This window comes from Kogia breviceps, chromosome 3, assembly GCF_026419965.1.
Source record: "Kogia breviceps isolate mKogBre1 chromosome 3, mKogBre1 haplotype 1, whole genome shotgun sequence".
In the NCBI taxonomy this organism is placed as follows: Eukaryota; Metazoa; Chordata; class Mammalia; order Artiodactyla; family Physeteridae; genus Kogia; species Kogia breviceps.
Window position 1 is genome coordinate 135,830,445 of NC_081312.1, and position 14,280 is coordinate 135,844,724.

Below are 14,280 nucleotides of genomic sequence, written 5' to 3' on the forward strand. Positions count from 1 at the left end.
AGGTTATCCTGAGTATCTAATAAAAAACACAGATCAGAAGTGTTTCTGCATATTGTAATGGGTTATACTAATGTAATAGAGTTGTCCTTTTGTCTCTGAGGACTATTTAAGAGTCTCAGCCAAACTGAAAGAGATATGACTTACAGCAACGATCCCAGTGGATATCCTAAACCTAGCTGTGTACCAGAATCACCTGGAAAGCTTGTTAAAAATACATATGTTCACCCCCCAACTCCCCAAGATTCTGATGCCATAGATCGAGTGGGACCTTTTGTGACAAATGCCTCAGGGTATCCTTATGTAGCATATCACCTAACACAAACCCCTAAGTCTAGACTGACTCAGATTTCCCAGATTACCCTTCTGGTCTTTCAGACTTAGCCTGAGGTACACCTGAGACACCACTTTCCTAACCAAGGAAAGCTAGTCACCTCAACCCTTGGTGGGTGGTTATTAGAAGTGGGGTGAGGAAAAAAAACGTGGGGTGAGCTAGGGGCAGGTGGTGGTGAGAATTGTGTTCTGAACAACAGAGCAGGAAGGACAAGTCTCCACCAGACAAGTCTCCACGTGTTAGGATGTGCACAGCCCAAGAGAACGATCTGAGGGCAGAAGGTCACCCATAGGTCACTATGCCCTTGGGATCATTCTGGCAATTTTTTGTTAGTTTTGACTTAAATCACCCAAATGAAAGGAAGCACCATTACAGTAGATGAAGCTAAACAACAGAAAACAAAACTATACTGTTTTATCAGTGTGACCTGGGAACCTCAGTTTCTTTCTCAAGGAGGAACAGGGATTGGACAGAAACATCTCTAAGGACCTTTACAGCTCTGAGAATATGCATGACTCAAGCACGAATGAATTCAGACAGTCCCAGACACCTCAATAAATGAGCACACAACTTCCCTATGCACTTTACTGTCCTGCGCATTGTGATTATAATAGTTACTCGCAGCCATAAATGTAAAACAAAGTTAAGGACTCGGCCATGGTGTCATTCATTCCTGTTTCATTCCTCATTCATTCCTCAGATCATACATCTGAGTGTCTGAATGCAGGGGAGACTTGGAAGCTAGCAGCCAGGTTTCATTTCACCACTCTGGCTATAATCATCATTTAAATTCGAGAGAAAAGATGGCTATGTAGGCAAATGTACCAACAGGTGTTAGGGACCAACACACCAGAACAAGAGGAAAATGGAACATCACAGTTCAGAGCTTTACAGAAATGCTTATCAAAGACATGGAATAAACCCCACTAAGTGGCTGAACTCCCCAGATAAACATTTAATAAACTAGTTTGTACCAGGAATGGAATTATTTCCTAAAACTACTGGCCCAAACCAAATTATAACCACTAAGAGTTAAGATTAAGAGCCTTAGTGTTCTCTGAACTCAGTGGGAAAGAGCCCTGGCCCGGGAGTTAAAAGATTTGGGTTCTGGGCTTCCCTGGTGGCACAGTGGTTAAGAATCCGCCTGCCAATGCAGGGGACACGAGTTCGAGCCCTGGTCCGGGAAGATCCCACATGCTGCAGAGCAACTAAGCCCGTGTGCCACAACTACTGAGCCTGTGCTCTCGAGACTGCGAGCCGCAACTACTGAAGCCCATACACCTAGAGCCTGTGCTCTGCAACAAGAGAAGCCACTGCAATGGGAAGCCCACGCACTGCAACGAAGAGTAGCCCCCGCTCGCCGCAACTAGAGAAAGCCCGCATACAGCAACAGAGACCCAACACAGCCAAAAATAAAAATAAAATAAATTTTTAAAGAAAAAAAAAAAAGATTTGGGTTCTAAGGGGAATTCCCTGGTGGTCCAGTGGTTAGGACTTGGTGCTTTTACTGCTGGGGCCCGGGGTTCGATCCCTGGTCCGGGAAGATCCCACATGCCTCAGAGCAACTAAGCCTGTGCACCACAACTACTGAGCCTGCGCTCTAGAGCCCGTGCTCCACAACAAGAGAAGCCACCGCAATGAGAAGCCTGCGCACCACAATGAAGAGTAGCCTCCACTCACCACAACTAGAGAAAAGCCTGCACACAGCAAAGACCCCACACAGCCATAAATAAATAAATTTATTTTTTTTAAAAAAAAGACAGGGTTGTGCAAGCACTATCTCTAAAGCCCTTTCCAGGTCTAAGTATCTAATCCAGTCAATGCTCCCTCTTTCCCGTTACTTACTAAAGACCTCCACTCACTGTCATCCTTGAGGTTGCAGGAGATCACTCATACTGCCGTGCTAACCCCATTTTACCTCTAAACACCTTTCCATCTCTCCTTCCCCTGCTCCCCTCTCAGCAAAATTATTCTGCAACAAACTGCCTCATGTCAACACTTATCTGTCAGGCATTTCAAAGTGCTATAGAAGAAATCCTCCCCACTACTCTCCATCACCTTAATGATCCTGAAATCCTGGATCCCACTGTTGCTGCCCCTTTCCCCACCTGTATGCTCCTTGCTAATCCAACCTCCAAGTCTCTCCTTGCAATAACCTTGGCTTCCAAGGTAGTCAGGAGCCCACTGACATCTGAAAACTTTTTTCAGCCAATGTGGGAGAAAAGGCATTGTGGCCTTCTAATAGTAGTAGTACGCTGAGAAGATAAGAGATGGACGTTCAGTGCCTAGGTTTTCCCCAACAGTGAAATATTGGCCTTAAGTAGATGATAGTGTGAACCTAAAGGCTGAGAGAAGTTCAAATCCTACTAACAAGACAGCCTTGGAAAATCATTTCCCCTCTCTCGATTTGTTGCTTCCTCTATAAAATGAAGATGTTTCAATTAGTTCATTTCAGAGGCCCCTTCTGCCTCTGATAGTATGTAGCTGTATGTGATTTGGGGAAGGTAGGAACTATATGAGAACAAATGCCAGGACATAATAGGGCTAAATCTTCAGCCTTGATGCTAATTACAGGCCTTAGAGGAGTGACTCCCCAGAGCTTGGGGAGCCTTGGTTGATGCTTCCCCTTTTTTTGCAACATGCCCAAAGTGCAAAGACTGGTATAGAGGTGGGGCTATAAAAAGATGAGGAAGTGTCTTAAAGCAGCTAGTTATTCTTCCCCTTACCCTGCCCTCCCTCAGAGCAGGAAGGTGGATGACTCAGCTGGAGAAAAGAGTAGGTTCCTGAAGTATAGTTTTCCAGCTGGCCCTGCCCTTCCCCTCCCTCCTCAGAAACAGAATCCAGTTTATTCCATAATTCAACACCCTCCTACCACCACCTCCAACCACACACACGCACACACACTCTTCTCCATCCCCTTTGGCTTTACCTCTGGTCCCTTTATGGATGATACATCTTATCCCTGAGACTCACCCCATTCCCACAAACCCCAACTTCTCTTTTATCCATTGAGGTGCATCCCCTGCTACAGAGCAAACAATTTATTTCCCCAAACTTGAAAGCAGCCAACTTTTCTGGTGGAAATAAGAGGGCCACTACTGGTTGGCTGAGGCTCTGTTAGGCATTGAGCTAGAGCTTCAAGCCTCTCCCACTGCCATAATAATCAGTCATGGCATGTCCACAAGAAGAGCTTGGCCTTTCTCAGCAGAACCTGGCCCCACAGATAAAAGGCTTTCCTTGTTGAGGGTAAGGTGAAGCTGTTGCAGATAGTTTGCATTTAGGATATAGGACAGGTGTACAGGGTAACAAAATATGAGGGGGAAACACCTTGATTGGTTATCAGAGCAGGTAGGGATTGTCCTAACTTAACTACTTACTAACATTAGGCAAACTTTATGAGCTTTAGTTTCCTCATTTCTAAAGTAGTAATACCGGTCCTGCCTGCCTGGCCCCCTGCACAGATGTAACAAGTGTCAACGATCTAACTGGAATGAGTGAAGACCAGCTACATGTGCTATAAAGCAAGCTAACACTAGTCCTCAAATTTTAGAAAATATGCAACTGAGTCAGCTGCCAATCAAAGTAAAAATGATGTGCCTGCGTGGGGTGGAGGGGAGAGGTGTTAGGGGATAGCCCTTCTTTAAGCAGTACTAGTAGTCCTCAGCTTCCACAGGAGCAGCTGAGTCATATTGCCTTACTACTTGGCTGGTAAATTCAGAGAACCCAAAATGGGACCAACAGGCCAGCTGGGGTTCCTAGACTTAACCCCCACTCCCTTGTACTAAGAAACAAAGTATTCACTAGAGGCAATTTCATGTGACTCGGGCAGGTCATGGCCTAGGACCCGGAGCCACCTTTCCCCTATGAGAGCCTCACCAGTAGCTGGGCCAATCCAGCCTCCCTTTAGTCTCTGCTGGGACTGCTCGTTGTCTAGCAAGAATGTTTTCTCCTCCTCTCTAGGGTTCTAGGGTAGAGAGAGGCCACAATCTAAGACAGGACCCAAGACCCACACCCCTCTCTGCTTGGGGGCTAAGTTGTGACACAAAGTGCTCTGAGCCTGGTTCTGGAGCTTGTTCTAATACCGATGAGCAGGGCAAACCTGGGGAAGTCACTTGCCTATACAAATCTCAATTTCCTCATAAGCAATAAAGGGGGAGGGGAAATAATAATTACTGCTCTGCCTACACTTGAAGGAACTAATGGGTGAATGTAGCTTTGTACAAGATTGAGGAAATGTTACCTGCTAAAACAAACATAAATAACCTTATACTAACAAAAAAGTAAATCCCCTCCCAACCAGTTACCTGCTGTGGGAGAAAAGACTCCTGTGGTGGCACACATCTCCACTACTTCAGTCACGTGGAGCGCTCTGCTCTCACCGGACCAAGGTACATCCAGTAACCCCTTGAATTACACTACCACTTTCACTTTTCTACATTTTCATTAATTTCGCTAGTTGGAGGCAGAAAGCATACATAAATAGCAGCCCAAAATGTAAATTGTGGTGGTTCTAGTGAAAGATCATCCGAGAATCTTACCATCTGCTAGCACTTATAGAAATTTAGAGCTGAGAAATAGGGAAATTTCACCATCTGCTACCACTTATAGAAATTTAGACTTCTTAGATCACTCTTGACTACGAAGCCCCTGCAACTCAGTGCTTATTTCTAGATTCCCCCTGGCTGGCAGAGCCTCACAGAAGGATGAGGGCCAGAGTTGCCAGATTAGAGAGTCTCCTGCTTTTTCTGGGCAAGTTCTGCCTCATTTGAAACAATCCACAGGCGGCAGTAATCTTCCCCCAAAAGGGAAAATGGCATAGAGATTGAAGGAAGGGCTTCCGTTTCTCTGTGACTCCCAGTCACAAAGAGAACCTTCTTCCTCCAGGGAGCTACAGTTACCTTGCTTCATATTTGGAAACCAGTTTGCAACTTTTATACCCTAATACACCCTGAAATCTTGGGGACGATGCACCTGAGAGAATACAGGAGAAGCAGCATGAGTTCTCCTAGTATCAGAGAAAGATACTGCTAAAATAGATTTGTTAGCATTCCTGAGAACTGGAGTAATTGACCCCAGAAGATATACTGCAGGCTTGCTAGAAAACAGGAACCTTCCAAAGCCTAGCTTGAGACCCAGGTGCTTTTTAAACCTCTATTACACTTCAGTCTGCCCCACCTCTGATCACGAGCTCCTCGAGAGCAGGGATACTACCTGTTTGCTGCCTAAAGGTTGCCAAATTGCTGGCACTTGTGCCAAATCACACGCCTACTTCTTCTGAACCTAAGCTTAGTCATCAAAAAGAATTCAGAAAAATGATATCACAGAAAATACACAGGCCAAGGAGTCCCAAGGCATGGATTCAAGTATTGGCACTGCCATTCATGAGCCATATGACCTTAGACAAGTCACTTCATCTCCCTGGGCCATCATCTTATAAAACGCAGTCAACTATCCTTGCAAGATTTTGTAAAAATTAAATAACAGATGTGAAAGCATATTATGAATATCTTGAATTAATCCCTTTCTGGTGCTATACCTGGCTACTAAAACAAAAATGTTCTTATCCCTCCAAAAACATAATTCTTTAGAACTCTGCTTACCTAGAAAAGCACTCCTCAACGTATTTATTAAGTGAATCTTGGATTATCAAAGTGTTTATAACTTCAAGATCCTGAAAGCATGTAAACTGTACTCTGCTTTTGGTATTTAAATTAAGTCTTATGTCCTTGCTTGTCCTAAGAAATCTCTCTTGCCTTGCAGATTACATGAAAGAATCCGTATGCAGTTCTAGCACTTGTTCCTTGAATAGCAGTGAAAACCCTTATGCCACAATTAAGGACCTACCCATCCTCACCTGCACGCTTCCAGAAAGCAGCTATGTAGAAATGAAGTCGCCTGTGCACACGGGGTCTCCATACGCAGATGTGCCATCCTTGTCGACATCTAATAAAAATATATATGAAGTTGGTAGGTGTCTCAAATAAGTAACTTAGTGAAATCAGGGCACTAGTATAGTATTTGAAAACAGCCCTCTCCAGTCCCCCTGTCTTGAAAATACACCCTTCTTTTGTTGCTTTTTAAGGAATCCAAGGTGAACTGTCTTTCCCAGGACTGCCCTCCTCTCTCATACAAGAAATCAAATTCTTGTGCCAACTCTGCTTTTAAAAAAAAACACTAAAGCTACGTGTAAAGCAGATATATTGGGGGTGGGGAGTCGATACACACAAACACATACACTTCAACTGAGTGTTAACACAAATTCCTGTTTAAAAAAGAAAACAATCAGAACAGACATTTGCAAGTTTCGAAATCACCTTGTTCTACTTTTTCCCAGTTTAACCCATGTCCCTGGACTCACTGATACAACCCCTGACCCCTACCTCTAGGATATTCTAAGTCCCTTGGTTTTGACCACAGCTTGGGATTCTGATAACACACTCACTTAGGTTTTCAATCTCTTGAACAAGCCTCAGTCCTAACCTTCATACATTTATCATAAACCCCTGGCTTCTCCCCCGACCAAGTTAAATAGAATTCTCTTCCCCCCAACAAGGCAACCAAAGCTAATCTGTTCTCTGAACTAATTTTTCACTATATTCCTTAGAGCCCACAGTCAGTGTGGTCCAAGAAGGCCGAGGTTGTAACTCCAGCTATATCCAGAATCCATACGACCTACCTAGGAACAGCCATATTCCTGGTCATTATAACCTCCTCCCAGTAAGACAGAGCCCTGCCAATGGGCCGTCCCAGGACAAGCAGTCTTGAGGCATAAGCCTCTCTCTTGCAATGTGCTCTGCTGAATATTCTCTGACTCTCTGAAAGAAGACAATCCCTTGACTTGAAATAACGGTACAGACTGACTCCAGCTGCGTGTCAGTTATAACGTTCACCTGGAACTAAAGAAGAGCTTCCAAGTGGGACTGGGTAACTGTTCAAAAGGTCCGTTCTCAAAAGCAAATTCTACCACCCACTCACCCCCAACCTCAAATGCCACGGATTATATGATCTTTTAAAACATTTAAGATAAAGCTACTCATCAACATCAGCTAAATATATACATATTAGTATTTATATATTAAATTATCTGAAACATGATGCTTAGAAAGCATGTAGAATAGGTTTTACCAACTTTCCTAGGAGTAAAGGGGACTGGGGAGGAGAAGGGATTACTTTAAAGCACCTGAAATGTATATGTGCTTTTGGTTCCTGTTACCATCACTTATCTGTTTTATTACTTAAGATAATTAGTACATAGACACAAACCGTGCTAATATCAATCCTAAAGTACCTGTACATATATGTCAGGTCAATCAAATTATAACTGCCAAGATTACAGAGTTTAGTATACAGTCTAATGCTGACAACTTCAATTTTTTAAAATGACTTTAATGAATACAAATTAACTTTCCCTCTTCTGCCCCTGGTGGTAGTAGGAGGAAAAAAAAGTTTCCAAAATGAAAACAGCCTCTTTCAGTCAATGATTTCTAGGCCAGCTTTACAAACTCTTGCCAGTTCAAAGTTTAAGAACATTGCAAGCCAGTCCTGGCCTTGTCATATCTCCTGAGTCCATCCAACACCTGAGTTATTCCATGCGAAACGGAACTCTGAGATGATACCTTTAAGCAAGCAGTCATAGACTGGTAAGAATTAAACATCCCTAAAAATGGTTATTCGGCCTCCCAAATTTATTTGGTTGGCATTCCTTGACTCAGAAGAGTACATGCTGTCAAGCATATCTTCATAAATCTTGAGCTTGATGCAGTATGGAACCTAAAAGTGTAGAGGAAATTAGACAAAAGTGGATATACGAAGTTTAAGTTGTTTTAAGGACATTATGCTTTTTGATGGAACTAAATGAAATGATCAAAGAAGAATGGACTGTAATCAATTGCTATAACATGATGTAAAAACTTAACATATAAGTATATGAAGTACTTCTACCTTCTAAGCACCACCTACTGACATGGCCAAAAATGTATTACAATGAGCTAATGTTCCAGATCCCAGTATTCAGGTGTATCTATACCTCCACTCTAATGAATATAAGTAAACTGGGACTCGGATGGGTCAAAAAGGAGCCTGTCCCAAGCCCTAAAGAGGACCTCCTCATAAGAATTAAAGACCAAAAGGGCAAAGCAGGGAAACTAATGACCACCCTATACCAACTTCATTCTCTGATTAACAGTCCAGGCAGTAAAAAATACTTCCAAAAAGGTATGCAGAAGAGGAACTAAGTGACTGTAAATGACTGCAAAGCTGGAACAGCTGCTACAGGAAATGTGGGAGTTCTGAAGCCCTTGATACACATTGGAAGTCTGCCATGGAACCCATTAGTTTGGGCAATAACCAGCAAAAGCAAGAAAATAAATAAATGAGTAAATCCTCCCTCCCCCACTTCACTCAAGGCTTAAGCAAATTTTATCGTTAGGGGAAAATATAATACTTACATGAATGCTGCATGTATGCATGGGAGCAAGTGATCAGCAATAGCAAATTTACTTTCAAAAAAAGCCTTATTAAAATATAAATACTAGAAAATGACTGTGTAGGCCCAAGTAAATCTTTCTCATACATATGTAGGAAGAAATATAGATAAGAGACTTACCTCAGTATTTCAGGTCAGCAAGTGCTCAAACATCTTTCTCAAGTAAGGATCAAGAAGCATGGTGAAGTCAGACCAGCAAGGAGAAACTTTCTCAATCCCAGGTTTTATTTTCTTCCCTTAGCCTGCATGTACAATAACTGCTGCCTGGCAAACTGCAAACAAGCACTCAAGTTTCGTTTCACCTCTTTTTTGCCAAGTATCTTCTGGCAAAATTCAGCAAGAGGTGGCATGGTGGAACTGCTAAAGCACTGGGTCGAGATGTGAGTGTTACTTGCCCTCTCTGGGTTCCTTTTTTCCCCATGTATTGAAAAAAAGGTAGAAGCAGAGAAAGGTAAGGGAGCTCTGACAATCCTTCAGCTCTAGCACCCTATGATTTTTAAAGAAATGTAATACAACTCAAATCAGGCAATACAGTGAAGAAGGGAAAGGCAGAGGGTGTGATTAATCTATTGTGACAACAGCTGTCTTCACATATCTAAGAGTTACTGGTAAAAGACATTCCAATCTAACAGAGCACCTAGTAGGAACTTCTGTCTAGCACTGTCACAAATAGGTTCATCGTCAACCTAAACATGTGCACTGTGCATTTTATTGGCAACATGGAAAAATCTGTTCAATTATTTTACAGAAATTAAGTTTTTACTCAGTGATGTGCATACAATTCAAATGAATAAGAAAAAAAATTACTGTACAATAGCATAAGTGCAACTATGAAATGGCAACTTTTTTAAACAACCCAGATTTGTAATATATTTGTTCACTGTGCAGAGGGATCGTACCTTGTACAAAATAAAATGAATTTCTCAAACTAATTTAACAAGAATGCCCACTGTTGTGTTGCAAACTGAAAATGTGTCTATAATCTACACCTTAGGTTTAAAGGTAGAACTAACCTACATTTTGTGTGGTCACTCTAGACAGCCAGAAAAGTGAAAAGCATCCCAATAGATGTTTGAAAATAAAGTGAAAAGGTTCTATCAAATTTATAACAAGAGAGTCTCTTCCTTTAAAGTAATGAATGGGAGCAACACATTCTTATTCATGTACAAAAATTATTGAAATATCTCATACACATCAGTATACTCAAATAGAGAATTTCTCTGCTTTCACAAAGATTTGGACTTAAAGACAACTATTACAACTTGTGCTCAGCTCCAGAGACACAAAGGTACTTCTATGGAAAGGAATAAAGGCAAGTGTAAGGGCCACCTAATTAGCATAAGCGCAATGAAGTCCACCAGAAGTTATCACCCACTACAGTACTCTGGGTGCATCTGTTTTAAGACCTTTTAAAACATATCCTTGTGATCTAACTGGTAAAGAAGCAGCAGAATTAATTTTGTAATAAAATACAAACGCTAAAAAATAGCTTACTAAATGCATTCAGTGGAATAAGTTTAAAATTTCTCCCTTATACTTTCAAAGTTTTGTATTTAATCCTCATACTTAAGTCAAACTAAAACCTTTCAACTTGTCAGTTCACAAGGCTTACATGATACTCAGAAGTTATTTCCACTTAATAAAATGTCTAACCAAGAACTTTTGCTATTTAGAGACTAAGACTCATTCAGAAAAGATCTAACAGACAATCCTCAAAGGCCGGGAGGCTAGGGCTTTGACATCTGAGTGAAAGACAAAACATAATCAAGGGGGCTTCACTGGTGGCGCAGTGGTTGAGAATCCGCCTGCCGATGCAGGGGACACGGGTTCGTGCACCAGTCCGGGAAGATCCCACATGCCACGGAGCAGCTGGGCCCGTGAGCCACGGCCACTGAGCCTGTGCGTCTGGAGCCTGTGCTCCGCAACGGGAGAGACCACAGCAGTGAGAGGCCCATGTACCACACATACACACAAAAAAAACCAAACAAAAACAAAAAACCATAATCAAGGGTTATAAGGCTAATAAAGGTATTTACTGAGAATAATAATGCTTTAAGATTATGACTTACGAGGCTCAGAATACCACCCAATAGCATAAATGACAACCAAAGGCGGCAGGTTGTGCACTCAATCACTGCAAGTTGTGCACTCAATACAGGAGTTTCAAGAATGATACCATTAGCCATTCATCCAGCCAGAGGGAAGACAGAATAGGCCCAATTAATCTGTATGTGGCAACAGAAGATGGAAAATCTTTCTCAGAAGGGATGGATGATGGATACATAAGGGATTCATTATACTAATATTTATACTGTGTATAATAATTATATATTATTTATGTAATAATTTTATATAACAATTTTTAAATGTTTAATCTAAATGGTAAAATTCTCAGACTATAGCCCCCCAAGCTAAACTAGAATGAACCCTAGGATTAGCCCCTTCACTCTTTTAGATGGTCCTTCCTTATTGTTCTGACACAGGGCTGTAGAAAGGATAAATATTAGGAAAGTGTGAACAAAGCACTTTCCCTACACTTGTAGATCTTACAATGTAGCAATTATAGAAGGGCAGGGATAAACAGAGGACCCTGGTGATTAGTCTAATAGTGATTATACATTTTCTTCCCTGACCTGCAGAGCTAGAAAGACTCTGAGCAGTGGTCCAACCCAAACCCAGAGAAGGAGGAAGCTCTGGTCTGCAGCGCCGGTTATCAGATTACCTCCTTATTCCAGTTTCTGCCTCCCAGGCCATTGTCTAGCCCAGCAGATGGCCCTCCAGAGCCTTAGGAGTGAGTGCTAAAAGTAATAAGCTTATTCATTAGGATGTGGATAACAGGGTCTGAGATTTTGTGGTTTGGGGCCAAGGTTAAGTTCTACTGACTCAACCACAGGAAAGGAATCCTGTTGGCTATTAATTTTCACCATCACTGGTACTGATAACATAGTAGTTAACAGCCAATATACATGACATCTGTGCCAGGACCTATCAATTCTATGCTTAATAATGTTAAATAATTCAATTCAAATGTTTACTAATAATTAATTACTATCCTAATAGACAAATAATGCCATTTATATCATGTGTATGCACACATAAACCTATACACTTAGATTCAATCATTGGTTCTATTGGTGGAATCAGTCCATGGACTGATCTACCTTACTAGATTCCACTTAGAGATTAAAAAAAAAAATTAAACACAAAATGTTTTTAAAGTTTCTCTCTCCCAAACATGAATATATTTCAAAGTATATATTAAAAGCCAGCAGAATTTTCTTTTAACATAACAGTAAAAGCCAAAAAACAGCAGTTCTCAGCTCACAGTTGACATAGCAGCCCCTCAAGTGCTCCTCCCCGCTTAGTACATATGGTACTTTGATGCATATTGCTGAAATTGACAGTCATTTTGCAAATGTTCTGAAAGCTTTCATCTTATTTAATGGTGTTAACATGGAAATAAAGACAGCATTTTAATCAAGTTATTATAAGACCAAAAACATCTTGCAAAGTATACACATGATTTATCTATTAAATTTAAATTTTAGTTAGAATGTATAATAATTTGGCTCTAGTACCTGAAGAAAGTGTTCATTCATAGAATTACTGAATTAAGGCTGGGATAAACCCCAGAAATGATCTAATCCAGTCCCCTCAGTAACTGGAAGAAGGTGAGGTTCAGAGATAAAATGACTAGAAGACCTGTGACTAGATTCCAAGTCTTTGTCACCCAGTCCAGTGCTCTATTATAGCTGCTACTTTCAATCTTTTAACTCAGAATTTAGCATACTTTCTAATATATGCCTAGTATCAACTTCCTTTCAAATATTCTTTCTCTATCCTCCAATTTAGCTTTTAGGAAAATAGACACCATTATCTCTCAGCCTAATCCTAATGGTCTCCCTTACATAAATTGTAATGGTATTAGCATTCTGTATTACTTTATTGTTACCATCAGCCTCCCACAGTTTCTTTAAAAGATTAGAATGACAACTCCAGTTTATTCAGCTATTGTACAGATGAGTGAAAAACGTGACCTGTCAAATCCCAGGAAGGGATGCAGCACCAGCACTGCCCCAACCAGGAGAACAAAAAGCAGCTCTTTAGCACTAGTTTGACTGTTATGCTAACCCACTAAATGTGGTGGTGAAAGAAAGTCCTTTCATTGTCTTTGTTCATTTTTTTTTCACACAGGGAATAGATATCCTTATGCACAGTCCTTATGCAAAATTCATATTTTGTTTTGAATTTTTTCTCAGGCTTATGATATTTGTGAGACATTAAATAACCAGCCTCCATTTTTCTCCTCTGTTTAAAAAAAAAATCTCCAGAAATTGAAACCTAACAGGTTAGAGTAAGTTCTTAATTATCCACCCAGCCTTTGAATTATTCTGCTTCTGGTGTTGGCCCAAATTGTCTAAACAGTAGAGCTTTTTTTTTTTCTTTTTAAGGTAGATGGGAGAGATTATCACAATAGCTCAAACCACTGAGAGGGTTTGCATTTTGTAAGTATAAGTCACTGATAACAAAAATTAAGATGTTTATTTCCCCAATGATGAAATAAATATGACTAGCTCTGATGGGCAATCCAAACTCAAGAAGTCTAACTTTCCTGCAGAACCCTCTGGCAGAAGTCACCAACTAGCATCCCTTCTTAGAATTACAATTTAGCATACTCAGTTGCAATGGCTAAAGAAACTTACCCTTAGAGTAACAACTATTAGAGAGAAATCATAAATAGCATTTTAGAACAATGACATACAAGTTAAAATCAAGATGGCTAAGTGACTTTTCAGAACAATAGGTTTTTTAAAAATTCAAAGTTAAAATAACTGAAAAGCAAGGTCAAAAAGCAAAATACTTCTAAACTACCTTGAGCCCTAAATTGTCATAATATTTAAAAACTTAATGTTTCTTACTTGAGACAGTCTGTCTCCTGAGATACTATTCAGAATGAAGACACTTGTTGAAATGCAATCAGATTCATTTTCTACTACTACTTAAGGTTTCTTGGAATTCTCCCAAGAGCCAACCATGCCCAAGGCAACATTAAGTCTACATTTGGTAAAAATTCAAGTTACTTTACTCATTTTCAATACACTACCTAGTTTCTCCTCTTAAATAATTTTGTAAAAAATTTACTACCAATTTTGAGTAAAATAGTGATGGAGCCTCTTCTTGGGTCTGGTGACACTGTTACGTACCAAAGTACAGAGATTACTTTCCTAATGTTTTTGGTAATATTCAATACTTTTTCCAAGAACAGCATAACTGAACTATATGTCTAAAATCAAAGCTGAATTCACACAATGATGCCTCCAATTCAATTGTTTACTCTGTAATCCAAGGACCTATGCTCTTACTCATCAGAAGCAAATATTCCATGGCTACATCCAAAGCACTCAAAGGAAAAATATAATCTGACAACATAAAGAATAGTCCCCCTATAACTGTTTATTAGAAT

General features: G+C 40.5%; 1 protein-coding gene and 1 long non-coding RNA gene across 9 annotated transcripts in view; one reads left to right on the top strand and one right to left on the bottom strand.

Annotated features, from left to right (window-relative positions):
- Positions 1 to 8,234, bottom strand: part of LOC136793835 (uncharacterized) — a 51,157-nt gene extending 42,923 nt beyond the window's left edge. The window contains exon 1 of the long non-coding RNA XR_010839781.1: positions 6,186 to 8,234. This is a non-coding gene — a long non-coding RNA (uncharacterized lncRNA). The remainder of the gene's footprint in view (positions 1 to 6,185) is intronic.
- The window catches only part of MEGF11 (multiple EGF like domains 11), a 366,564-nt gene extending 357,888 nt beyond the window's left edge, over positions 1 to 8,676 (top strand). For 6 of the 8 annotated variants that reach the window (XM_067029613.1, XM_067029614.1, XM_067029610.1 and 3 more), the window contains one exon: positions 6,092 to 8,676. In XM_067029613.1, the coding sequence (XP_066885714.1) occupies positions 6,092 to 6,315 (224 nt within the window). In that variant the 3' untranslated portion in view covers positions 6,316 to 8,676. The remainder of the gene's footprint in view (positions 1 to 6,091) is intronic. The other 2 variants (XM_059057710.2, XR_010839780.1) reach the window with 2 other exon arrangements.
- Positions 8,677 to 14,280: the final 5,604 nt, after the last annotated feature.